The sequence below is a fragment of the Gastrolobium bilobum genome, unplaced genomic scaffold (genome assembly GCF_033153095.1).
Source record: "Gastrolobium bilobum isolate Gb01-03AN ecotype WA unplaced genomic scaffold, APGP_CSIRO_Gbil_v1 utg2911, whole genome shotgun sequence".
In the NCBI taxonomy this organism is placed as follows: Eukaryota; Viridiplantae; Streptophyta; class Magnoliopsida; order Fabales; family Fabaceae; genus Gastrolobium; species Gastrolobium bilobum.
Window position 1 is genome coordinate 108,204 of NW_026897397.1, and position 27,063 is coordinate 135,266.

General features: G+C 36.8%; 1 protein-coding gene, 2 long non-coding RNA genes and 1 other non-coding gene across 4 annotated transcripts; all 4 read left to right on the plus strand.

Annotated features, from left to right (window-relative positions):
* Positions 1-2,562: 2,562 nt before the first annotated feature.
* LOC133306573 (uncharacterized) lies at positions 2,563-5,717 on the plus strand. The gene is made up of 4 exons (XR_009750921.1): positions 2,563-2,808; positions 3,439-3,626; positions 4,203-4,280; positions 5,363-5,717. It is a non-coding gene; the product is annotated as an uncharacterized LOC133306573 (long non-coding RNA).
* Positions 5,718-9,687: 3,970 nt separating this feature from the next.
* Positions 9,688-12,079, plus strand: LOC133306580 (uncharacterized). Its single transcript, XM_061506900.1, has 2 exons — positions 9,688-10,809; positions 11,936-12,079. The coding sequence occupies exons 1-2, from the start codon at positions 9,688-9,690 to the stop codon at positions 12,077-12,079; spliced, it is 1,266 nt and encodes a 421-aa protein (XP_061362884.1).
* Positions 12,080-19,061: 6,982 nt separating this feature from the next.
* LOC133306595 (small nucleolar RNA R71) lies at positions 19,062-19,173 on the plus strand. Its single transcript, XR_009750926.1, has one exon. It is a non-coding gene; the product is annotated as a small nucleolar RNA R71 (small nucleolar RNA).
* A 6,609-nt stretch (positions 19,174-25,782) lies between these two features.
* On the plus strand, positions 25,783-26,243 carry LOC133306575 (uncharacterized). Its single transcript, XR_009750922.1, has 3 exons — positions 25,783-25,826; positions 25,910-25,987; positions 26,072-26,243. It is a non-coding gene; the product is annotated as an uncharacterized LOC133306575 (long non-coding RNA).
* Positions 26,244-27,063: the final 820 nt, after the last annotated feature.

Sequence of the window (27,063 nt, forward strand, 5' to 3'; positions counted from 1 at the left end):
CTCCAAGAATGAATATGGAGACTAATTACACATCAATGCACCATTATGCTTATATTGTTACAATTCATACCAAAGGTCATAGTGTAAGAACCTGCACCGCTAAATAATTAATAAAATAACATTATCGATGCCGGAGCATGGATTTGATAAAGATTCACTACTAGAAAAGTCTAAATTTTCGACGGAAATTTTCGACGGAATTCATTTTACGTCGAAAATTTTCGACGAAAAAACAATTCTGTCAAAATTATTATGTAAAATAAATAAAAAAGAAAATAAATTTATGAATTTTCGACGGAATACAATTTCCGTCGAAAATTATTATATAAAATAAATAAAAAAGAAATAATATTTATGAATGTTCGACGGAATTAAATTTCCGTCGAAAACCATTATATAAAAAAAATAAAAAATAAATTATATAATTGAGTTTGCGACGGAATTAAATTTCCGTCGGAAACCATTATATAAAAATAAATAAAAAAGAAATTATATTTATGAATTTTTGACGGAATTCTATTTCTGTCGAAAATCATTATATAAAAATAAATCAAAAAAATTATATTTATGATTTTTCAACGGAATTCGATTTCCATCGAAAACCATTATATAAAAATAAATAAAAAAGAAATTATATTTATGAGTTTTTGACGGAATTCTATTTCAGTCGAAAACTATTATATAAAAATAAATCAAAAAGAAATTATATTTATGATTTTTCAACGGAATTCGATTTCCGTCGAAAACCATTATATAAAAATAAATAAAAAAGAAATTAAATTTATGATTTTTCGATAGAATTCGATTTCCAAAAAGAAATTATATTTATGAGTTTTCGAAGGAATTTGATTTCCGTCAAAAAACATTACACAAAAATAATTCAAAAAGAGAAATTTTCAACGGAATTCAATTTCCGTCGAAAACCATTACATAAAATTAAATAAAAAAGAAATTCATTTTATGAATTTTTCGACGGAATTCGTTTTCCGTCGAAAACCATTATATAAAATTAATAAAAAAGAAATTCAATTTACGAATTTTTTGACGGAATTCGTTTTCCGTCGAAAACTATTATACAAAAATAAATCAAAAAGAAATTATATTTATGAATTTTTCGACGGAATTTGTTTTCCGTCGAAAATCTTCGACGGAAAATGAATTCTGTCGAAAATGATTAAAAAAATAAATCAATAAAGAAATTATGTTTTTGAGATTTTCGATGGAATTCATATTGCGTCGAAGATTTCCGACGGAAAAATAATTCCGTCGAAAAACATTAGAAAATTAATAAATGGAAAAATAAATTATATTTATGAGTTTTTCGACGGAATTCATATTCCGTCGAAAACCATTAGAAAAAAATAAATCAAAAACGAAATTATATTTATGAATTTTTTGACGGAATTCATATTCCGTCGAAGATTTTCTACGGAAAAAGAATTCCGTTGAAAATTATTAGAAAAAAATAAATCAAAAACGAAATTATATTTATGAATTTTTCGACGGAATTCATATTCCGTCGAAGATTTTCGACGAAAAAGGAATTCCGTCGAAAACCATTAGAAAAAATAAATCAAAAAAGAAATTATATTTATGAATTTTTCGACGGATAAATAATTCTGTCGATAACCGTAAAAAAAATATTTAAAAGAAGAGGAAAAATGGGTGCTATTAAACGAATTTTATTTTTTCTTTTGCGGTCTTTATTTTTTGGTAAATTATGTAATACTTGATTTGAATCTCTGCAATTCAAAATAAATATTTTTTTTGGTTGATTATAACGTTCCTGCAGTATTAAATTAAATCGATGTTTTTTTCTTATTCTATTTCAAGGATTTTTGCATCTTCAGGGACATAAGAGTACTCTATTAGGTTTTCTATTTTTGAGGAGATCTTCGAGGGAATGTGTTTAGGAAGGGACAAGGAAGATTGTAGCATAATAGGCTGGGAGTTATTAGGGTTTGTGTTATCCATGGTTTGAGAAGTTTGTCTCCTACTCACCTCATATAATATCATTACTATATTTACCCTCTCTCTGGAAGAAACTCAAAGAGTTTCCTTTAAGCTGCCACCATCGGGCAGGGAGCCTGTCATCGGAGATGACACAGAGGTAGGCTGTGATACCAAGTGTTCTTAAAATATAACAATGTTTAATTATATTCTAAATCAGAATTTGAATTTGAACAAAATATATAAATAAATTATTGATAGGAATTTAATAATGCATTTTATAAATTATCAATTATTTAATATTATGTAAAATATTACAAATTTATAATTAACACATAATATAATTATTGATAAATTTGTATATGAACTCAAAATTAATTAATATTATTAGCAAAATATTTATAATTAGCATAAAATATATCATTTAATTTTTATTTTATATTTTAATATTTTTTACTCTTTGTTACCTTTCCTCTTTGTTACCTTTCCTCTTAACCCCAATTATTTCCCTCTCTTTTAATTTTTCGCAATCTAAAAGGTCCCGCTTTTTTTATAAGTTATCTATGCCTTCTTTTTTATTTCTCATTCATCGTGGTCTTCTTCTCTATTTCTCTGACACCCAAATCCCTCTTCAACCACGTCGCTCCATTTCCCGATTCCGGCGACCACCTTTACTCCGCCGCCAACCTCCTCCTTCAAAGCCGCCAGAAGCTCCGCCCTATCAGGTCCAACGGAGGCCCACCTCCCTCCGGTTTCCATCCCTGCTCCGATTCAACTCAGCATCCGGGTCACCCTCTAGAACCATCGCTCCAGATGCAGGTCGGGTCATGCCCCGTTTCCCTCGGGGCAGGAATCTGGGTGAGTTCATTTCGTTCCTCCAATCCCTCGAGTTTCATTTTTTTGTCGCTAGTTGCCGAAGTTTATAACTTTTGATTATTCGAATATCAATGATTATTGTAAAACTGGCTTTGACTTTGGTAAATGGCGAGTAATAGCATGCTTACTTTTGAGTACTATGGGTCCCAATTCCTTTGTGTACTTGGGTTTTCACCTGAATAGCTATAGCTCCCTGCCTTCCGGAGCGTCAATCTCTCTAATTTAATGGTTCTCCAAACACAAGACTCGTGAAGTTAAGGTTGCTGGTGGTTTTCATGCGCACCAAGACTTTTTCATTTTCAGATACATATGGGTAAGAGGTTAAGAGTCCTCCCAATCCATAGTCCACAATTTCTGTTGCAACAATATCGAAACAAAAATACATCGAGTTTTTCTTTTCTTTTTTTCCTATTAATAGATATACCAGTATGTTATTTGCTTCGAAATGTGATTTCTTATATCATCTAGCTGCAAAGCTATAGTTAATAATATTTTTTAAAGCTTATATAATTTAATCATTTAATGTAACCAAATTTTATCATGTTAATTTCTTTTCGGTACATAATGTTGCTTTAATGATGACCCCATTTAATTTATACCTATTTGATGCAGATGCACACAGTCTAGTTGACGTTGTTAAAATGGATTAGGACAAAGGGGTTGAGGATATGGGATAAGAACTTTGGCTATTTAATATCAGTGGCTGTTAACCCAAAGCAATCTTGGGATTCTCCCTGTCATTCGTGTCAAAGTTTCTAATTGAAGCCTGATATTCAATTATTTGGATGATGAAGTAATAGGTAAGGAAAAGGGACCTTTAACAAATGTATATATCTCTGTCAATGTCGGTTTTTAAATTATTGTAAAAGCCACCCAGTCGTATAGTTCTAGTCTTAATTTTGTTATTTGATGAATTCACTATATTATATTCTTCTTTCTTTATTTTTCTTTTATTTTTTTGTGAAATTCTCCTGTGTCATTCCCACCTCAAAGATGCAACACTGCCTCTGTTGTGACCTTCTGTACAATGGTCACAGTATTAGCATACATCCTTTCAACTTTCATATTAATTTAATGATTTTACCTTTCAAAAACACTTTTGTTCCTTTACAATATTAGTATAACCATTGGTTTAAATGCTTCTATCCATAACCTCGTTGCTTGGGCTATTAAAAACAATCGACATACTTGTTTATTATATTGGACCCTTCTCTTTCATTTTGGGATCACAGTATTTTTACTTTGTTTTTTTGTGCATGTGATGGTTAATAATCTAGTATGCTTTGGAATTAACACAGTTGTTTTCTTTTTTCTTCCATCATGCAACTAAATTTCCATTGTCACTTCACTTTTTGACATTTAGTTTATTGGTTTAGAATATAACAATTTTGAGGACGAGGAATGAGGACTCTAGAAGAAATTCAATTGGAGCTTAACGCATTACAAAGCACAAAGTAAGTAGCTTCAGTTAATATCTACTAGTTACTAACATGGCCAAGTTTATGATCTATGGGCTTTACTTGGTTTGATATTGCTTATTCTTAACATTATTTCCATGCATATCTTGGTTAAAGGGACAATTTTTTTATTACTTTCTACTCTTCAGTATGAAAAATTTGTTTTCTCACCATCATGAATATCATTCCCACGGTCTCCTATCATTCCCATCACACTAATGAAGTCACATATCTCACCCTTGCATGTCACCCACTTGTCCACCGCACTCTCAACCCCTAGCTTGCATGGAATACATTTGGCCACTTAGATGACACATTGCAAACCTACCAAAATTCAGTCAAACCCATCTTGACCATGATTCCCACTTGATTAAGTTCCTATTGGTGAACTTAACTGTAGACCACTTAGAATATAAATAATTCTTTAAGGGAAATATAGATCTTTTATATATATATATATATATATATATATATATATATATATATATATATATATATATATAGTATATAACTAAATATTATAGTATATAATGACTTGGTTGTTGCCTGCATTTATTTTGGGTTCTTGTCGAGTTAAGTGTTGTTTTTTTTTGGGTCCTATTGGGTGTTGTTTTTTTTAGGTCCTATTGGGTGTTGTTTTTTTGGGTCCTCTTGGGCTCTTTATTGGGAATGGTTTGACTTGTTGCCTATTTCTATCTCCCTTTTCTTCGTGCAAGAAACAGGGCTGAGGCTCAAAAGAAAAGTAATAAGATAATCTAAAACATTACAAACAATGGGCAATATATATATATATATATATATATATATATATATATATATATATATATACCAACGACTTTCAACCTATATGTTTGGGAAGTTTATTTCTACATGAAGGTGTTTTCTTCTTACCTGAACTTCCTTTTATATGGCATTATTTTATGCTAGAATTCTCTGAGAGCCTTTTTCTTAGCATAATTGTGGGAGGAGCCTAAATATTGCTTTAACATTTGAATATTTCAATATAGAATTACATTTCTGTTATTTTGATCAAAATTAGAATATTTAGGGATTCATTATGATGTGATTTTATTAATCAGGAACTTCCCCCACCACGGACAGTTTCAAATTGTTTTATAATGCTCCTGATGAAGAAGATGGTCAGAGACAGAGAAAAATGCCAAGGAGGGTTCAAGTCAAGTCGAACCTTGATCAGAGAGAAATATTTCAAGTTCACTCACTTAAAATCATTATTCATGTGTATGAAGACGAGGCTTCTGATTCCAAGTTTGCAAAGCTTAGCACTCTTAGGTTTGGGTACTTGGTGAAGTTGAATATTATATGTATTGTAAAAGAAGGATTGTGTATTGATATGAAGTTCAAAAATGATTTAGAGGAAATTGTTTCTTGAATTATGAAGTCATTTTTACATTGTGTATTGATGTGTTAATTTTGTTTTAATTTTATACATGTTACAATATATACTAATTGTACATTGCTCGTTAATTGTACAAGCCCTTTTTTATACTTAGCCTAATCTATGATATGGACTTTTGTGCATTTATTGTATTCATTAAGAAGATTTTATTTTGATATGTTATTTACTTTGATTATATTTTTTATCAGGTAAATTATAGAAATTGGTATTAATTTTGTAAAGAGAATTTTTTAAAAAAAAATTCTATACTTTTCGACGGAATCCAGTTTCCGTCGAAAACACTTACAACAATTTTCGACGGAATTTCATTGATTTTCTGTTGAAATTTTTTGACGGAATCCATTTTCCGTCGAAAATAATTACAACAATTTTTGACGAAATTTCATTGCTTTTCCGTCGAAATTTTTTGACGGAATCAGTTTTCCGTCGAAAACCATTACAACAGTTTTCGACGGAATTTCATTACTTTTCCGTCGAAATTTTTTGATGGAATCAGTTTTCCGTCGAAAACCATTACAACAATTTTCGACAGAATTTCATTGCTTTTCCGTCGAAATTTTTTGACGGAATCAGTTTTCCGTCAAAAACCATTACAACAATTTTCGACGGAATTTCATTCGTTTTCCGTCGAATTTTTTGGACGGAATCAGTTTTCCGTCGAAAATCATTACAACAATTTTCGACGGAATTTCATTCATTTTCCGTCGAAAATTTTCGACGGAATTATTTTTTCGTCGAAATTTCCCACAGAAACTATTCCGTCGAAATTTTCGACAGAATCTTTAATTCCGTCGAAAAAATTGTTACCCACGAAGATATATTCGACGTCTTCAATTCCATCGAAAATTCCGTCGAAAACATCATTTTCGATGGAATTTTAACCATTTTCGACGGAATTTTTCCGTCTAAAAAAAAACATTTTCTAGTAGTGATTATGCATAATTCGTGGCCGTGTGGTGACAAAACTGTAGCTTTTCTGATGAAAAGTGCAAATACTGATTTTGTTTCGCGGTATAAATGCGTATCGGTGAAGTGTTCCAAAAATTTATAATAAAAATATGTAAATTTCTAGAAAAATGTCTAGATCAAGAATATAAAGTTTGGAAGAAAAATAATTAGTAGAGCTATTACAATTAATATCGATGGATTAATTAAGTGTACCTATAAATAGAAAGGCACATAAACCTAGGTCAAATTTCTACAAGTCTCTACGTAGACCATTCCACTCCCTCACGGCTACCACCTTCTCCTACACAACTCCATAGCCTCCCTTGCATGAAAACCATCCAAGATACCACTTTTCCACTTGATTCTTTCTCTCTAATCATGTAAATATTTGAGAGCAAATTTGGTGAGGGAGAAAAATCACTTCTTGAGAAGGTGGGGTTTCTGTTGTGGGTGTTGAGAGGCTGACTTCTTGGTGTGAGTAAATGGGAGCCATTTTCCTTGCATTTGGTGCTTCAAGAAGCATTTTGGGGAGGAAAGTACCAAGCTTGTGAGACAAATTCGTGGCCGTGTGGTGACAAAACTGTAGAGTGGTATAAGGAGCTCCAAGATCACCTCTTTTCTCTGTTTTGGAAGCTTGGGTATATGCTTCAACCTTTCCATTTGAATTTTTATGTTAAAAATTAAGCCTTGGCATGTTAAATATGAAGAATAAGTAACCAACATGATCATTAGCTTAAATGTGCTTAAAAATGGTAGTTTGAATGTCTGTAAGTGTTAAAAATGGAATCTTGAAAGGATATCTTCGCGAAAAGGCAAAACTGCATTATGTCGCGAAATATCCAGATATATCCCCAAGGAATATCTGGATATTCTGGGAAATTCATGTTTTAAGCTATTTTGCCCAAACAGAAGCCTGGGTTAAGTTTCTGGACCCTTAATTGGTTAGTATGAACCTCTGTAATAAATTAACTAAGTCAGAACCCATGATATTGAATGCTTATGGCTTTGAGAGCCTAAGGTCATTAAACGAAAAAGAAAATGTTGTCCTAATGCAATGAAATTCTAAACTATGAATATTGATGATGTGAATGTTATGAAAATAGATTTATGACCTTGTTGGATACTGTTATTACTTGTGACCCTCTGGACACCGAGTCGTGAGGGAGGATTTAGCTGGACAGTTAAGCTTCTGGTCCTTGAATTGATCTGTTGCTTGTTCCACTGACCTCCATAGGAGGGTGGTTTATGTGCATGGTATGCTTTTATGAAAATGATATGTGGATATGCTTGTTGATGTAATGTATGGATGTGATGTTAGGTACTTACACGATCAGGCAGCGACCCTGGTGTGTAAAGCATGAGGCAACGACCCTCATGTTTAGGTAAGTAGCAGACGTGTGTGATTCCTATCCTGTTCTCTGGCCAGTTGAACCGCACTTTCATACATCACATGATATATGAATTGTAGTACATGATTTTTGGAGGATTTAGATATATTGTCTCGATTATATTGCTTTAACATGAACATGCATTGTATTTAGTGTTTTGAACTTATTATATACTTGTAAGTGAGCTTGGGGCGGAAGATTCCTTGAGGACCCCTTGTCTTACTGAGTTTCTTGTTAAAGATCCCACCCTGTGTAGGGCACATTTTCAGGTACAGGTGTTCCTGAGGTTGAGACCTCTAGCAGTAGGAGGCCAGAGTTGAGTTGAGATGATGTATGCTTCTTTGTTTCTATAGATGGATATCATGTTGCCTTGTTATTTATATATGTCGTTATTGTACTTGAGACATGAATTGACTATGTTGTTTTATTTGAATAATTTGTGTTTATTCGTACTGGAGTTGTATTATTGTATCTGGATATGTCTGGTCTACGTGTGGTAGTTCCATGACTTTATACATTATCTATGTTACGAGGTCATTCAGTTTAGTTATTTATTGCAATTTACATACTGGCGGTTTAAAAAAAATAATAAGCAACATCACTTGGCTAATATGATAAGATTCATAATTGGAAATTTTTTGCTTCCGCATTTATTGAGCTGCACTTATTACCATTTATATGTTCAATACACCGGGTGCACACGGGGTGTTACATTTTATTGTATCAGAGTACTTTCTAGGGAAAAATCATGTATGTATTGCAATAACTTAAGATGCTTTGTCTTTCTGAATTGTCTTGTGAGTTTCTGTTAGCTTTTGCTATGATAATGCATGTGTGACCACATTGTGTGGGTCTGATCAACTCATCCTTTGTGTAAAAAGTGCAGAGTTATGGCACCTCCTAGGAGAACTCGGGAGACGAACAAAGGTCCAGCCCGATCCTATCCTGACTGCATTAGCTGAGATGCAGTCGGCTAGACAAGCCGATCAGGAGGCCATTAGAGCGGCCAACCAGCCTATATTGGATGTCGTGAAAGAGGCGAATAGGAAACCTACTGAGGACGTGCTTGAGGGGAACCGACTAGCGAACATGACCATGATGAGGGTCATGTTGGAGGAGATGAGGACTGGTCGTAATGATGGCCAGTTTTCTCCACCACCACCTCCACCGCCACTGCCACCACCGCCTCCACCTCATCACCAGGAGGAGAATGGAGGAGGAGGGACACACATTCCTGATGATGATGGTCTGAGCCACATGGAGGGTGTGAGTCACCTTACGTGCATGATGCAGCCCTACTATGAGCCAGTAGAGGATCAAGAGACCATAGATCATCGGCTTAATGCCTTCCGCAAGCATAAGCCACCTTCATTTGATGGATCCTATGATCCAATTGTTGCTGCTAGATGACTTTAGTCTTTGGACAAGATCTTCAGAGTTATGCAGTGCACCGACCCACAAAAGCTGTTGTTTGCTACTTACATGCTAGAGGGGGATGCACATGAGTGGTGGGTGAATACCTCTAAGGCATATGACATGCAGGGCCAGATTATTACTTGGCTATTCTTTAAGGAGCTATTTCTGGAAAATTATTTCCCATATAATGCCATAGAGCGCAAGCAATGAGTTTGAGCGCCTAGTACAGGGCTCAATGACTGTGGACGAGTATCTGGCTAAGTTCAATGAGCTAGCCAAATTTGCACATTTTTGGACTGTTAGACCTACACTAGAGTTTTTTGCTTCTAAGTTTCGTAGAGGCCTGAATGAAGAGATAGCAGACAGGATAGCTGGAGCTGCATCCAGATACTTTGGCACATTGATTCAGCAGTGTCGTGACATAGAGGATGTGTGTGTGGTCAGCAAGGCTAAAAAAGCCAAGGTATCTGAGGAAAAGGGAATTAGTGGTTCCTATCATGGGAAGGACAAGAGGTATGGCGGCAAGGGCAAGGGAAAACAGTTACAAGCCAGACAACCGTTCAACAAGTTCAAGAGGACTTCTACACCGCAGAGGGGTTTTACCATACCTCATTCTTCTCCTAGATGTGCAAGATGCGGGAAAGAGCATGTGGGACGTTGTGCCACTAGTGAGCTGCTATGTTACAAGTGTGGAAAGAGTGGCCATCTAGCCAAGAATTGCTATACATTAGTTGCTCGGGCTGTAGTTGCCCAAGCTACACCACTACAGATGATTTCAGCACCCTGTACCGCACCACCTGCTGCACCACCAGTTATGGGTCGAGTGTATACCTTAGACCGCCGGCAGTCGCATAGAGATCCGAACCATGTGAGAGGTACCATTTCCATTGGTGGTTGTTTCGTAGATGTGTTGTTTGATTCTGGTGCTATGCATTCTTTTATTACAGACCTGATTGCTGTGGGGCTTAAGTTGCCCATTTCTGTGCTTTCTCCACCTTTACGGGTTACTACTACCACTAGAGAGAAATGCGACGCTTCATCTATTTATCGAGATGTGGCATTTCAATTGAATGGTAGAGATTATTTAGCAGATCTCATTTGCCTACCCAGGGTCAACCTTGAGACCATTTTGGGTATAGATTGGCAGTCCAGAAATTTTGTGATGATTGATTGTTTTGCAAAGCAAGTGGTGATGTCTCATTGTGATAACACTACCAGTTCTTTTCCTTATTTATCAGTGCTTCAGGCTAGGAGAGCCTTAAGAGCAGGGGCATATAGCTATGTCATGTTGGAAGATTTGGTGAGTGGGACACAAGGGGATATTACTGACATTACTGTGGTGAGGGAATTCCTTGAGGTGTTTCCCGAGGAGATTCCTGAGTTTCTGTCACATCGGGAGATAGAGTTCTCCATTGATCTTTTGCCTTGTGTGGGGCCTATTTCATTAGCTCCATACCGGATATCTCCACATGATTTAGCGAAATTGAAAAAGCATATTGAGGACCTTTCTGCGAAGAACTTCATCTGACATAGTGTGTCTCCGTGGGGAGCACCGGTGATGCTCACCGGCAAGTGTACCGATCGCACAAGTAATATAATGATAAGAAAAGTATCGTCTCCACAAGGATTGTGATCGAATATCAAATAATCGTTCCTTTTAAGACGGAAAGAATTCAAATAGATGTGAAAAATATTGTGGATTTGAGTAACAATAAGAACTAAGATAAAAACGTATTTTTGGATTTTTCTTATGAAAAATAAAACAGAGATTGATTTTATAAAATGTAAAAAGGCATTGTAACTAGAGTGCACTCACCATATGATCCCACCTTTTACTCTTGATTGATTTAAAATACTCATTTAAATAAATACTCGGATAATTTATCATCTAAAAATATTAAATAGCTAACCCTCAATTCCTTGCAAGGTTAACCCTTTAACCCCAATTGGAACCCCAATTCCTTGCAATGTTCCTCATAGAATTAAGCAATGAACGCGATAAATTAAAACATCTGCAATAATATATACATCTATTCCTAGCACGCATACAAATTGTTATCCTACTCCCTTTCAAGATCAAAAACCTCAATATTCCTATCTAGGGTTCTTACCCTCAAACTATCATCAACTATTAGATTGATCAATTCTAACAAAGAAGATAGAAATTACGCACAGAGTAGAGATAAATATAAATATATAAAAGAGTAATTATAAATCAATCCGTTGTGACAAGGGTTCACATAGGGTTTGTGACCCTAACTACAATAAAGAAAATTAGCCAGCCATAGACATGGCTGACATAAAGTTATAAAAGATAAAGATGAAAGAATGTAATTACAAAGAGAAACTAAGAACAATCCTCTGCTCTTCTCCTCCTTCTGGAATCATTATTTTCCTCCGTCGTCAAAAAGTCCCTCTGAAAAAGCCCTCACAGTGTCCTTTTATAATCCTCTCTCGCTTCTTCCAAAATTTCCCTTCAAAAGCACGGTGATGTTATTTCCCGCAAACTGGAGCGAGATCGCGCCACTATGGCGCGGGATTACGCCACTTCTCTGGAAAATGGCCCCGGGGGAACTGGTGCAGCTCAGAACCAACACCCGTGCGGATTCGTGCCAACAAGCTTTTAAAATTTCGTTTTCTCCTTCTTTCTCCCTATATAAACATAACAAATAGGTGAGAAATATCATTGAAATGGAAAATTCAATATAATAAGCAAATATGTATATAAACTGCTCTTTTATGACTTAATCCTTATCATTTTTAGCTTGGAAAACTACATATGCCAGAGGCACATCAAATCATTCCCAGATTTAAACGTTGTTTTCCCCAACAATGTACAAGACTCAACCCAGAAGACAAACAATTAATCCAGCATAACAATACATAGACATTCTCAGACACAATATACTAAGTATGACTAATCCAATGTCACAAAATTCCAACAATGTCATCAGCTTCTTAAAGATACAAGTCTACATTGATTACCCCTCACAAAGATAAATAATATTCACACAACACTCAGTGTTTTAGGGTATCATGAGCACTCAATCCAACACAGCTATAACACTACCATAAGTTTGATCATATTCTCAAAATTCTTAAAAATGAATAATCAAACACATGCACCAGTTGATCAAAAGGACTTCACAGGTTGTATCTTGGCCAGGTTAAAAGGGTTGGAATATATGGATAGTAGCTCAAACAACAATGAGATTGAAAAACTGATACTCTTTCAATTTAGCATATTCAACTCAATGGTTTTGCTCCACTAACATTTCCACAGAATTTCGGGAATTAATTCCTTTCACCCACCTTTTATGCATATTTGTCCCTTCTTCTTTTTTCTTTTTTTATAAGGGTGCAAATAAATATACATCCCCTAATCACTTAACCTTTTGTGGAGCTTACCTCAATTTCTTTGTTTATTTTCAACACATCAGTAATTCAATCTCAATCAGGGTAAGTCACATGGATATAAGCTAAGCCATCAATCAGGCCAACAGGTCATTTATCAACAAAATAAGCTCAGGCTCAAAGGGCTAACAATGGGAAATTTCATACGGGTGGGCTATTTTGGCCATAGGCTAATAAGAACAAAATGCCTTTATCATCTGAACCAATGCATGCATTACAGAGAAACAAATCAAGTTCTAAAGTGTTACAACAGTGAGGTCTCTCAACAAGAAAATTCAGTGTTTAAGCTCAAACCTCACAGCTATGGTATCAATATAGACTCATGAAAATTAACCTCAAACATTATAAGAATTTCACAACATCAGTTCAGACAACAAGCAATCATGTAATCCAATTATACCTATGTAATGTCATGCCAGAATGTCATACAACATACTTCCTAAAATTCAATCAAGCAAGTAACTGGGTAAGCACATTTAAACCTGAGAATTGCTTCAGAATGTAATCCAATTTTTTTTTTTAATTTTTATGAGCAAAAACAATCAAAATACTAAGAAAAATAAAAATAAAAACAGGTTAGAATATCTCCCCAGATATAAAGTGCATTTCCACTCCTGCGACTATCCTGCATGACAATGCTTCCCCATTCCCAGATTTAGAAAATTGTTGTCCCCAGCAATAACTAAATCCAAGACTTATCACAACTGCACAATGGAACAACCAGCATAGGATGGATAATAGTATGAGCAGCACAATATCAGAGTATGAGGACATATACAAACCAAAAGATAGTCTAAGTGACCATAACATCAACCTATGGTCATAATAAAACAGCAAAAGTTCTGAAAAGATAAACTAAAATACTGAAAATAAGACAATCTCCAACAGTAAGGATATATAATCAATCCTCCATGTCATCCCCTCAGCAGCATGGGATGACTCAGCAAATGGAGGAACTGGTGGTTTCCTGGGCCTCCGCAGAACAAAACTGGAAATCATCAAAAGATGCAGAAGCAGAAGTCTTAGCCCTTTTGGTACCGCCAGTTTTTTTTTCTTAGACTTTCCAGCTTGTGAACCCTGAAAACCAGAAAAATTTCCCAATGCACAGAATATGACCATAGGGCAATTAGATCACAAGTAATCAAGCCGGAAGTATATAGCAAACCACCATTCCCAGATTTGATTCCAACTTTATCTCAAAAATAAAACAGAACAAAGCAACAGTTGGAATCAAATTTAGAAAATAATATGTCAATGCATCTTAGCATACAACTCAGCATTTTAATCCAGATAGTCAACAAAGCAAGAGGTTCAAAGGAAACAAATAACTAACTAGAAAATAAAATAAATAAATAAACTCTACATTGGGTTGCCTCCCAATGAGCGCTTGTTTAACGTCACGAGCCTGATGGTTACCTCTTTCAAGTATTGTTTTCTTGGAGAGACAGAGTCCTGGTGTCTCTCTCACAGGTCCTCATTTTTGCGGCATTCAAACTCTGGTAATCCACGCACATCCTCCCACCAGTAATAATTCTGGTCAGAATTAGTTCATTTTTTTCGTTGTGGACCGCAGTGACGCCTCCCTTCTTCGGAACAGTCTTCACTGGACTTACCCAACCTGTAAGAACCCGCACCGTTAATTAAGGAAGTTAATTAATTAATTATGTGAAATCAGGAAATAATTCCATAATTGACCCGAATAATTATTAAGACGCTTAAATAAATATAGAAAGTGGTTAATAATGCTGAAAGTCACTTTTCGGACGAAAAGTGCAGATACCGATTCTGCTACTCGGTATAAATGCATACCGATAAAGTATCCCAGAAAATTATAATAAATACATGAATATTCCTAGAATAATATATAGGACTTTTAAAACGAGTTTCAAGTTAAAATAATGAGATCTGGTGCCAGAACTGATACTGGCTATGAAAAAGCACATACCGGAAATGTGCTGCGAAAAATAAAATAAAAATATGAAAAATCTTAGAAAAATGAGTAGGTTCAGATTCCAAAGTTTGGTATCAAAATACTAAGCGTAGCTATTAGTGCTAATATTGTGTGATTAACTTTAAACCGGTAATAAATAGCCACTTACACACAACCCTAGGCTGATCCTCAGCCATTTGTATGTGGGTTGGTGTGTGCTGGTCAGCCTCCATTGTTCCCTGCCTTCTCTTCACTATTTTGAGACCAAGTTGTCACCTTTTACTTGTTTTTCCTCTTCTTTCACCTTGTAAACACGTGAGTGGGTGTCTTATGAGGGTGAGGTTCAGTTTTACTGAGTTGAGGGTACTGTTTGGGGAAGAGTTTTGGGGCTGAGTTCCTTGCTTGGGTGGTTGGAGCTTTGTCTTGGTTGTGGGAGCTCCAAGTGGTCATCTTTGGGAAGAAAGGACCCACCTTGTAGTGCATTTTCGTGCACCATCTTAGCCTGAGTATTTGAGGCTGTGTGGTGAGCTTCAAGAGCCATTGTTGTTCTGTTTTGAGCTTGGGTAAGTGTCACCAACCTTGATCTTGAGTTTTCTTAGTTAAAAATGAAGCCTTGATGCATGTAATGGGCTAAAGATCATAACTTAACGTTGGGTAATGTTAAACACACCATTAAATGCATGTTTAAGCTTCTGGAATCATGAAATGAGTCACCTTTGGGAAGGATATCTCACGAAATGCAGAACTGCATTCTGTCCCAAAATATCCGAATATGATATCCGCATATGGGATATCCGGATATGGGGTCTTCTTATATCTGAATATGGATATCCGGATATGTCCCCAACAAATATCCGGATATTCTGGGTTTTCGAAGAACAGTAGCTGCACTGTTCATACAGAAGGCCATTGGGGGTTAGTTGACCCTAGATTGATGGAGTTGAACTTCTGTAATAATTAAACTAAGTCAGAATCAAGTGATTAAGAGCTTGTGGCTTTGTGAGAAGCCTTAAGACGTAAAACGTAAAAGAGAAGTGTTGTCTTTATGTATAAGCTTATGTACTATGATTATTGATGATAAACTATGATACAAACAGATTGTGATTGTGCTGTTTGTGGGCCTTGAGCGGTGTGTGGACTTTTGGCATTGGATAGTTAGCTTGCAAGGTAAGCTTTCGTGTCCTCGGTTTAGCCATTGTTTGTTCCACCATGTCCTATGGGGGGGATGGTTTATATGCATGATGTGTTTTCATGTACTGTTTTATTGAAATGCTATGGAGTTGTTAAGTGAAAATGTTTTATGATATGTATGTGGTGTGACGCCTACACAGGAGGCCATGGGGCGATCCTGTTGGCGAATACAGCATGGGCTGGTACAACATGGGCTGATACTGTGTGGGTAATAGACGTATTCCTACACTTCTCTGATCAGTAGAATAGTTATAACACACATGACATGAATATCTGTTGCATGGCACTAATTTTGTAACTGATTTTGGAACTAATATTGAAGTACTGCTTTCAGAACTTATATTGCACATGTAAGTGAGCTTGGGGTGGAAGATCCTTGAGGACCCCTTGTCTTACTGAGATTTCTTGTTTAGAGATCTCACCCCACGTTTGGGGGCGCTTATTTCAGGTTCAGGTAATATGGGGGCTGATGCCTCTAGCGGCAGGAGGCCAGAGCTTAGCTGATGATATTGCTGTTATATTTATGCTGATATGTCTGGATTGGATGCTGTTTATGTTTTCCGCCATATTATTATGCTATTGATGTTGAGACTTATGTTGGGCTTGATTCCTTATTTGGGTGAGCATGGGGTTTGTCCATGCCACTTTATGTTAGTTCCTTGAGTTGAGTTGTATAACTTAGTAGGTTGTCCGGTCTACGTGTTGTAGTTCCGTGACTAGAGACGTACTTATGTTATTTATTTAATGAGGTATTTCAGTTAGTTGTTTATTTGCAATTTACATACAGGCAATGTTTTGAAAATGAATTAAGTATTCAACTTGGCTAAGTATAATGACGTCACAATTGAAAAGAAAAAGATATTTCGCAATTTTAATTAAGCGCAGCTTAATATGATATGATATGATAACACTACCGGATATATACTGGGTGTTACACAACCAGTATATGAAATCGGGTAAATCATACCAGCATCAAGAAGCTTCACCACTTCCTTTCTCACCACCTCTTTCATTGTAGGATTAAGCCTCCTTTGAGGTTGCCTCACAGGTTTGACATCATCCTCCATGAGAATTTTGTGGGTACAAAAAGAAGGATCTATACCCTTCAAATCAGAAATAGACCACGCTATGGCGGTCTTGTGTTCCTTCAGAACTTCTATCAACCTCCTTTCCTTCTCATAAGACAACCCCTTATTAATGATAACAGGGTAAGTCTCCCCATCACCCAAGATGATGTATTTAAGAGTTTTAAGCAGCTCCTTTAACTCTACTTTTAGGGCACCAACTTCTTTGTTAGAATCATTCTTCTCAAGAACCTCCAACACAACACCTTTTTCTTCCTCAAAGGGAACAATATCACGAACCTTAAGTTCTTTCTCAAGCTCCTGACTAGGAGATTTCTCTTCTTTCACCACTTCTTCTAAAACATCAAGTCTGAAACAATCACCTTTGTCAGAAGATTTTCTCATAGAATCAAAGACATTGATGGTGATAGTCTCATCATTCATTCTTAACTCGAGCTTCCCTTGTTCAACATCAATCATAGCCCGAGCAGTAGCCAAGAAAGGTCTACCCAACAAAAGAGGCATTTCAGTTTCCTTTTCCATGTCCAACACCACAAAATCTGCTGGAAATATGAATTTGTCCACTTTCACAAGGACATCTTCAATAATACCACTATGCCTCCTCAAAGATCTATCAGCAAGTTGCAAGGAAATCTTAGTAGGCTTAAGCTTAGAGATCCCCAAAGATTTACACACAGACAAGGGCATCAAATTTATACTCTCCCCAAGATCACACAAAGCTTTGCCAACGTTAGTGTTACCAATAGCAATTTGAATATTGAAGCTCCCTAGATCATGACGCTTAGGAGGAAACTTCTTCTGTATTCTTGCACTACACTCTTCAGTGAGTGTCACAGTCTGGCATTCTTGCAGCTTATGTTTCCTAGACAATAGATCCTTCATGAACTTGGCATAATTTGGCATGCTAGCCAAGGCTTCAGCAAAAGGGATATTTATATGCAACTTTTTGAAAATATCAAGAAACCTTCCATACTGTTGCTTCTGAGCATCTTGCTTGAATCTTTCAGGATAAGGTGCCATAGCTCTCACATATCCAGGACTCATCTCAAATTTCTTCTTTTCAGCAAGAATCGGTTGCTCTTCTTCTTCACCTTTCTGAAAAGGCTTCACAACCTTAGAAGGAATTACAACTTATTTTTCTGGCTCCTCAACCTCATTAAGCTTCTCATCAGCTTCCACATTTATGTTTGGCTTTTATGGGGCTACCACCACTTTACCACTTCTAGTTGTGATAGCAATACAATCTTCCTTTGGATTAGTAATTGTATTACTAGGGAAGGTACCTGGAGTTCTATCAACAATTTATTTAGCTAGTTGGCCAATTTGATTCTCCAATTTTCTGATAGATGCATTTGTGTTCTTTGTATTGGCTCTAGTCTCCTCCATGAAAGCATTAGAATATTGAGCCATTTTCCTACTAGCTTCTCCAAACCAGAAGGTTCCTTGGTTTGGATTGGTGGAGGCTGCAAAAAATTGTTAGATTTGAAGTCAAGACCAGTTCCCTGAACCCTCCTTTGAAAATTACTACTTCCAGCAGAAAAATTCTGATTTCTTGGAACATTTTGCTGCGGAGGTCTTTGATCATACCAAATGTCATTCACTTGCATTTGTTGAGGAGGATCAGAAGACAACAAAGAAGGACATTCATTAGACTCATGATTGTGTTGGCAATATTCACACACAACAGTAACAGCTTGAGCCTGAACACCAGAAAGCTGCATCTTATCAAGCCTTGAAGTCAAATTTGCCATTTGCTGAGATAATAACTTATTTTCAGCCAGCACAACATCATTGCCTTCCAGCTGAAGAATACCTCTCTTAGGCTTAGATGACAACCCTTCATTTTCATTGGCGGCCATTCTCTCAATCAGCTCAAGAGTCTCATTTGCTCTCAAGAATTTAATAGTACCACCTGCTGCACTATTCAGCAGCATCCAAATGTTAGGTTTACAACCGTTGAAGAAGATTCTCACTTGATTGCCAGCAGTCAAGTTATAATGAGGACACATCCTCATTAAATCCTTGAATCTGTTCCAAGCTGCACACATAGTTTCACCCTCTAACTGAGTGAAATTGGTAATATCATTCACCATCTAATTATATCTCTCCATAGAGAAGAACTCAGCAAAGAACTTTTGAGACAAATCATCCCATGTAGGAATGCTACGTGCAGGCTGCCTTTCCAACCAACTAAGAGCCTTTCCCTTAATAGCAAAAGGGAACAACCGCAACCGGATTGCATCATTGGACACCTGAGGATGTTTGGTTGAGTCACAGACCATAAGAAATCTGTCTAAGAATCTGTGAGGATCTTCATTCTCCCCTCCTCCAAACTAGGCTCTCTCCACCAATTGAATAGTGGAAGACTTAAGCTCCCAATTATTGTTACCAATTACCGACTGGACAATGCTTGAGTTAGGCCTATTAAAAGCTGGAGCAAGAATAGTATCCATGAGTGGATTTTTTTCATCATTATTTGCTGCCATGATTGGTGATTCAACTGGTATCTCCTATGTCTCTTCAGACAGAGTATCAATTGCTTTGAACTGAAGCTTTTTCCGAGCAAGTTTTCTATTTCTCCTTTCAGTCTTTGCAATCTCAGAATCAAACAGAAATTCTTCAGTTTTACCTCGCATACAACTCAGGAAAGAGATTAGTAGCACTTTTCAAATAAAAATAAAAATAAAATAAAAATATTCACAAAATCCAATCTTCAAGATCAAGATTATACAATACAAGAAATGTCAATCCCCGGCAACGGCGCCAAAAACTTGATACTCACCGGCAAGTGTACCGATCGCACAAGTAATATAATGATAAGAAAAGTATCGTCTCCACAGGGATTGTGATCGAATATCAAATAATTGTTCCTTTTAAGACGGAAAGAATTCAAACAGATGTGAAAAATATTGTGGATTTCAGTAAGAATAAGAACTAAGATAAAAATGTATTTTTGGATTTTTGTTATGAAAAATAAAATAGAGATTGATTTTATAAAATATAAGAAGGCATTGTAGCTAGAGTGCACTCACCATATGATCCCACCTTTTACTCTTGATTGATTTAAAATACTCATTTAATTAAATAATCAGATAATCTATCATCTAAAAATATTAAATAACTAACCCTCAATTCCTTGCAAGGTTAACCCTTTAACCCCAATTGGAACCCCAATTCCTTGCAATGTTCCTCATACAATTAAGCAATGAACGCGATAAATTAAAACATCTGCAATAATATATACGTCTATTCCTAGCACGCATACAAATTGTTATCCTACTCCCTTTCAAGATCAAAAACCCCAATATTCCTATCAGGGTTCTTACCCTCAAACTATCATCAACTATTAGATTGATCAATTCTAACAAAGAAGATAGAAATTACACACATAGTAGAGATAAATATAAATATATAAAAGAGTAATTATAAATCAATTCGTTGTAACAAGGGTTCACATAGGGTTTGTGACCCTAACTACAATAAAGAAAATTAGCCAGCTATAGACATGCTGACATAAAATTATAAAAGATAAAGATGAAAGAATGTGATTACAAAGAGAAACTAAGAACAATCCTCTGCTCTTCTCCTCCTACTGGAATCCTTGTTTTCCTCCGTCGTCAAAAAGTCCCTCTGAAAAAGCCCTCACAGCGTCCTTTTATAATCTTCTCTCGCTTCTTCCAAAATTGTCCTTCAAAAGCACGGTGATGTTATTTCCCGCAAACTAGCGCGAGATTGCGCCACTATGGAGCGGGATCGCGCCAAAACTCTGGATCTTGGCCTTGCAAAACTGGCGCGGGATCGCGGCACTATGGCGTGGGATCGCGCCACTTCTCTGGAAAATGGCTCAGGGGTAACTGGTGCAGCTCAGAACCAACACCGGTGCGGATTCGCACCAACAATCTTTTAAAATTTTGTTTTCTCTTTCTTTCTCCCTATATAAACATAACAAATAGGTGAGAAATATCATTGAAATGGAAAATTCAACATAATAAGCAAATATGTATATAAACTGCTCTTTTATGACTTAATTCTTATCATTTTTAGCTTGGAAAACTACATATGCCAGAGGCACATCAACCGGTTACCTTTGTCAAAAGGAAGGATGGAAGCATGCGATTGTGCACCGATTACAGGCAGTTGAACATGGTGACAATCAAGAATAAGTATCCCCTTCCACATATTGATTATCTTTTGGATTAACTTAGGGGAGCTTGCGTGTACTCAAAGATCGATCTTTGGTTCGGATACCATCAGATCCGGGTGAAGCAGGAAAATATTCCTAAGACCGTGTTTCGTTCAAGATACGGTCATTACGAGTACTTGGGAATCCCTTTTGGACTCACCAATGCACCAGCAGTATTAATGGATTACATGAACCGTATTTTTCAAAATGCAGTTTGCAAGCCTGGTAATGGAATCTAAAGTCAGAGGTTAGTCTTAGTTATTGACTCTCATTTTCTGTGTATGCATGTGATGGAACCAAAAAAATAACACTGAAATTATAGAGATAATGGAGGCATGGCCTCTTTTTACATACACTAATATGCAAAAAATTAACCCAGAAAGCCTCAACTCCCCCTCAAACCAAATACCTAGGCTCAAGAGTTCCCTAGAGGTCTCCCAATTTTCCCCACTAACCAATTTTGAATTCATGCATAACAGAAACATCACCCTAAACTTCTATATACACTAATTCTAAGATACTAATGGGCTTGGATTATTTATTATAGGCCCATTATTACTCCCCCTTCAAAATTAACCTTGTCCTCAAGGTGAATAAAGAGGACAGGTAACCAGAAAAAGCTTCCACCAGGATCCCATTGTTTGAAGCATACAGAACAAGTGATGCTTGAAGTCAATAAATTGCAACTGTCTGATCTCATTGCCACCTTGCTTTCAAACTGCACTTGCGCCCAATTTCATGTAACCTCGTTGACCAAGAAACTGGGGATATTTCCACTCCTTGTAGGCTCAGTTTTCTGCCCTATTTGTGGGCCTCCAACAAAAAGAGTATTTAGGCCAGTAGCATTTCCTTTGGAGCCCAAAGATGACTGGTTCAATAGCCCTAAGGTTAAGCCTGTTAGGCTTAACCCTTTCTTACCCACAATCAGCATATGCCCAAGAGAAAAAACCCCACACCTGAAACATATGTCTCTTGGATTTTTAGCAAATGGGGCAATGAAACATATGCACAAACCTGATATCATTCTAGAGTTTCAAAAGCCACATCAATTGGAAATCCTCAAACTGTACAATAGCTTTACGCCATCGAGCATGAATAACGTCCAAAAATTCATCCACACCTGATATATATTCTTCACCTTCCAACTTTGGTTGTCGAAATCCTAAGTAAAGGCGGTCTTCTAATAACTTTTGATTGTTGGTATCAACATCCAGCATCACTAGAAGTATTCCTTGTGGTTTGAAACCAGAAGTACTGTAACATCCCGGGCGCTGACGAGGGCAGGGAGTGATCGCCGATGCGCAAGGGCACGGACAAGGAGCGGCTCCTGGCAGGCTTCCAGCGGCAGGGGTACATGAATGAATCGAATAACACCGGAAAGAGAGGGATTCCAGAGATTGTACTAGTATAGGACAGCACAGCTTAGGATAGCTTATAAGAATTAATTAGTATTACCTATACTAACAAGATGCATCTACTTTTCGGTAGCCCGGATCGAAAGAATTTCACAGTTAAACGTGCTTGACTTGGAGCAATTCAAGGATGGGTGACCTCCTGGGAAGTTTTCCCGGAAAGTGTACGAGTGAGGACAAAGTACGCTGAAAAGTCTCATGTTAGTGTGTGAGCATAGTCGTTGATGCTTGCAAGTGGCTGGGCGTTACAAGTGGTATCAGAGCAGGGCTTCTCATTCAGTACGGTGTGGTTCGAGGACGAACCAGGCAGACGCTGGTGGACATGTAACATCCCGGCGCTGACGAGGGCGGGGAGTGATCGCCGGTGCGCAAGGGCACGGACAAGGAGCGGCTCCTGGCAGGCTTCCAACGGCGGGGGTACATGAATGAATCGAATAACACCGGAAAGAGAGGGATTCCAAAGATTGTGCTGGTATAGGACAGCACAGCTGATGATAGCTTATAAGAATTAATTGGTACTACCTATACTAACAAGATGCGTGCTTGACTTTGAGCAATTCAGGGATGGGTGACCTCCTGGGAAGTTTTCCCGAGAAGTGTGCGAGTGAGGACAAAGCAGGCTGAAAAGTCTCTTGTTAGTGTGTGGGGATAGTCGTTGATGCTTGCAAGTGGTCGGGCGTTACAATTACCACTATTCTTCAAAGCGACTAAGTCCTCTGCCATTTCCTCCGGAGAAAGTCGTCGAAACCGTGACCTCTTTCGGTCGTCGCTGCCCGTTTTACCGGTGCTCCTTCCATTCCCCATTTCGTCTCCATCAGTCCTGCCTTTGCTTCCATATCCCAGCAACATAATGTGGAGTTGTGGGTCCCCAAGAATAGAAGATTGACTTGGACCCTCAGTTTGTAGAGTTCCATGTTGGGCCACAGGAATAGGCCCATTTCTATTCTGAAATTTGGTGGAATTGAGCCCAACTGGTTTTTTCCTATTACCCAAAGTTGAATATCATCCGGACCCAATTTCTAACCTTTAACCCGTCCAAATTGTAGTTGTTCCAACCTGACTTCGGAAGCTCTCCCTCTCCTCCACGCATTGTGCTAACACCATCATCTCTTCCAAATCATCCATGAGGTGAAGGTTCTCCTTTGCTTTAATGGCTTCTGGTCTTGAGTCACACCCATTGATAGAGGAAATTCTTTTTCTTCCCCCTTGATCTTCTTCGTCGTCTTGCCTTTCTGCTGCTGCTTTTTTTCTTCTCTGATTGCTTATTAGATTTGTTCTTTTTTTCTGCTTTCTTTTCTTGATCTTCTTTTTCTTCTCCAATTCTTTTTTATGTTTCGTTTCTTTTTTTTCAACTTTTGTTTCTTTAATTCTCGCTTTTTTTCTTCTGCAAAACAAGGATCGATGCGCTCTATTAACGTCCAAATTATTTTCTGAAGTTGATGAAAAGTGTCCTCAACTCGATCCATTCCTTCCTCCACTCGATCCATGCTTGCTTCCAATCAATCCAAGCTCCTCTCCACTCTGTTCACTTTGTTATCCATTATTTATTTATTGATTTATTTATTCAGATCTCGAACAGAAACACTCCTAGATCGGAAGTACTCTGATTCCAAATTGTTGGAACCAGAAAAATAACACTGAAATTATAGAGATAATGGAGGCATGACCTCTTTTTACATACACTAATATGCAAAAAATTAACCTAGAAAGCCTCAACTCCCCCTCAAACCAAATACCTAGGCTCAAGAGTTCCCTAGAGGTCTCCCAATTTTCCCCTCTAACCAATTCTGAATTCATGCATAACAAAAACATCACCCTAAACTTTTATATATATACTAATTCTATGATACTAATGGGCTTGGACTATTTATTATAGGCCCATCAACATGTTTCTTGGTTTTTTGTATTTCTTAATGGGTATCTGTGTTGTTTGTATCTATTCTGAAATTAGTTTTTCTGTTGTGTCTGAACTGTCAGATGGAAAAGTTCTGAACAAAATGTGGAATACATTGATCGTATTGAGAAGCTTCCCATACTTCCTAAACAGAAGACAGTTCAAGCAACCGCTGCATCGAATATTGAGGTATGTATATCTTGTGATGAATTTTCCATCATAGTTTCTTGCCTGTTGTGTTGTGTTCTATATTGCTTTGGGACCAAATGGAATTGGAAATACTACATTGCTTTGCTTTGAGATAACAAACTAATTTTTATTTTCTAGTTGGAAGTAAAATTTATGCCTTGAACTGTATTGAGGTTTTCTTTTACGCTTCAGCTAGATAAAAATAGGAGATGGAATCACGTATATAAGAAAAGTTAAAGAGGTTAAGACCGCTGGACAGGGTTGCTAGTATTATAATGGAAATTCTGTTAGGTATTTAGGAGGGTGGTTAAATAAAGGGAAAGCTGTATGGAGAAAGCGTGCATAGAGATTGTTAGCAGACTGAATCTTGGAACTCAGTTGTAAAGGGGGCGACCCTTGTGAAGGAGTATTCTACTTGTTCATTCCATCTTCAATAACAGATACATCATTCTTTTCCCAATTCTCCATTCTCACCTCTCATACATTCTGTTCTTGTTTTTTTTTTTCTCTTCCTCGTGGGATTCTCTAAGCTCTAGAATCCTAACAGTTTCATTATTCTCATTTCTCTTAAACAATACATACTAGAATGGCTCTTAGTATCACAAAATTCCCTGCTTCCTGATAAGTATGCTCCTCAAGGTTATCAGTAGTTTCGCTATTTGTCCAGGTTGGACATCTGAGATCAGCAGAAAGAGATGTAAGGCCTACAGACTGCAACATCTCAGCTGCATTACCTTTGTTTATAACCATAGCACAGCTCTGAAGGACTCAAAGTTATAATTTGCATGATATATAGGTGACAATTATGAAGTGGAAAGTTTTAAATGAGAAAGCTAGAGTTAGGAATTAATGAAGACTGAAAGTATGCTATTTGAAAGTTGGCATAAATATGTAAAAGTATGGTGGTTCTGGAAACAAAAGGATGACTTAGTGCTTTGATCGTTACTCTTTAACAGTGACCTAAAATGTTTCAAAGAATGCTTAAGATTTCATGCTGAGTTAGTCCTTGACATGTACTATTATTTCCTTTACAGGTACCGAATCAAACTTCAGAACCATCATTTGATAGTAGCAAGGTAATTTTACACTCACAAGTTATAATGCCCTGCAACAAAATGTGCAGAAGCTGATAATTTTCTTGAATAAATATTTTCTGCAGGCTTTTACAGGCTCCATCATAGAGCATGCTGAGAATGTTCAAACAACTTCAAGAGAACAAAGATCAACTTCCTTACAGGTAGATTTACTGATTTGTACCATGATGCTTTGCAGTTTTATCATCGTCTTAAATCTATGATAATCATGAATTTGATTTTGGCAGGTTCCTGATTCTCAATATTCAAAACCAGTCTCCAGATTCAAAATGCAGAGAAGATAGCTACAATAATATGAGAAGGTTGTTTGAAGCTTTTCTTATTGGACAATCTAATGGTGGTGGCATCCATTATGGTTCAAGGATGTGCTTGTTAGAATCAAAAGCAGAAAAAGTAAAAATAGGATAAACCATTGAGTATTGAAAATTTAATGTCCTTTCTTGGTAGAAATAAAAAGTGGAAGAAATGAAGATGGTGTTTATACCTTTTTTAGACCGAGATAGTGATTTGATGGGCTAGGATAAATGGGCCAGGTCTAGTTCTTTGGAGTTAGTTAGAAGAGAGAGATTGACGGTCTATATAATGTATGTGGGTGGGAAGGGGAAGGCATGTTGATTGTAATAGCGGGTTATTGGTAGAAGAGATTCCGTGGGGATCTCCAGGGAAGAGGGGTACTATGAAGTCCCCTCCATTATCCTTTATTTTTTATTTCTATTTCATTTTCCTTCAAGGCTATGTCAGCCATTGTTACTGTTTTGCTACTAAACTTGTCTTACTGTAACGGTTTGTGAGTTTGATTCTGAATTTTCTCTTTATCCAAATTGGGGTTTCATCAATTTGGTATCAAAGCTTCAGATCGTTGGAGCATTGAATGGTACAAACCATGAGAGGAATCACTGATTTAGAGCTTAAGGAAATGTTAATGAAAATGGTAAAAATTATAGATGAGGCGTTAGAGAAGTCAGAGAGTTTTGAAAAAAAAAATTAAAGAAAACAAAAAACAAAAAAAGCACAAAACGCAGAAGAAGATGGAATCATAGTAGAAGAAAAAAAGAAATCAAACCAGAGAAAGAGGGAGAGAAAAGACGCAAAGAAGTAGTGAAAGGAAAAAACAAAGAAGAAACAGACGAAGAAGAGGCAGAGGAAGAAAAAGCTAAAGAAGAAGAAACTGAAGGAGGGGAAGAAGAGATTGAAGAAAGACAAGAAGAACCAGAAGGAG

What these genes read in the sequence shown, in the direction of transcription:
- LOC133306580 (XM_061506900.1), top strand. Translation starts at nt 9,688, where the DNA reads ATGACTGTGGACGAGTATCTGGCTAAGTTCAATGAGCTAGCCAAATTT. An exon ending in TGGTGAGGGAATTCCTTGAG is followed by an intron (nt 10,810 to 11,935) that starts GTGTTTCCCGAG and finishes TCCCTTCAAAAG; the next exon opens with CACGGTGATGTTATTTCCCG.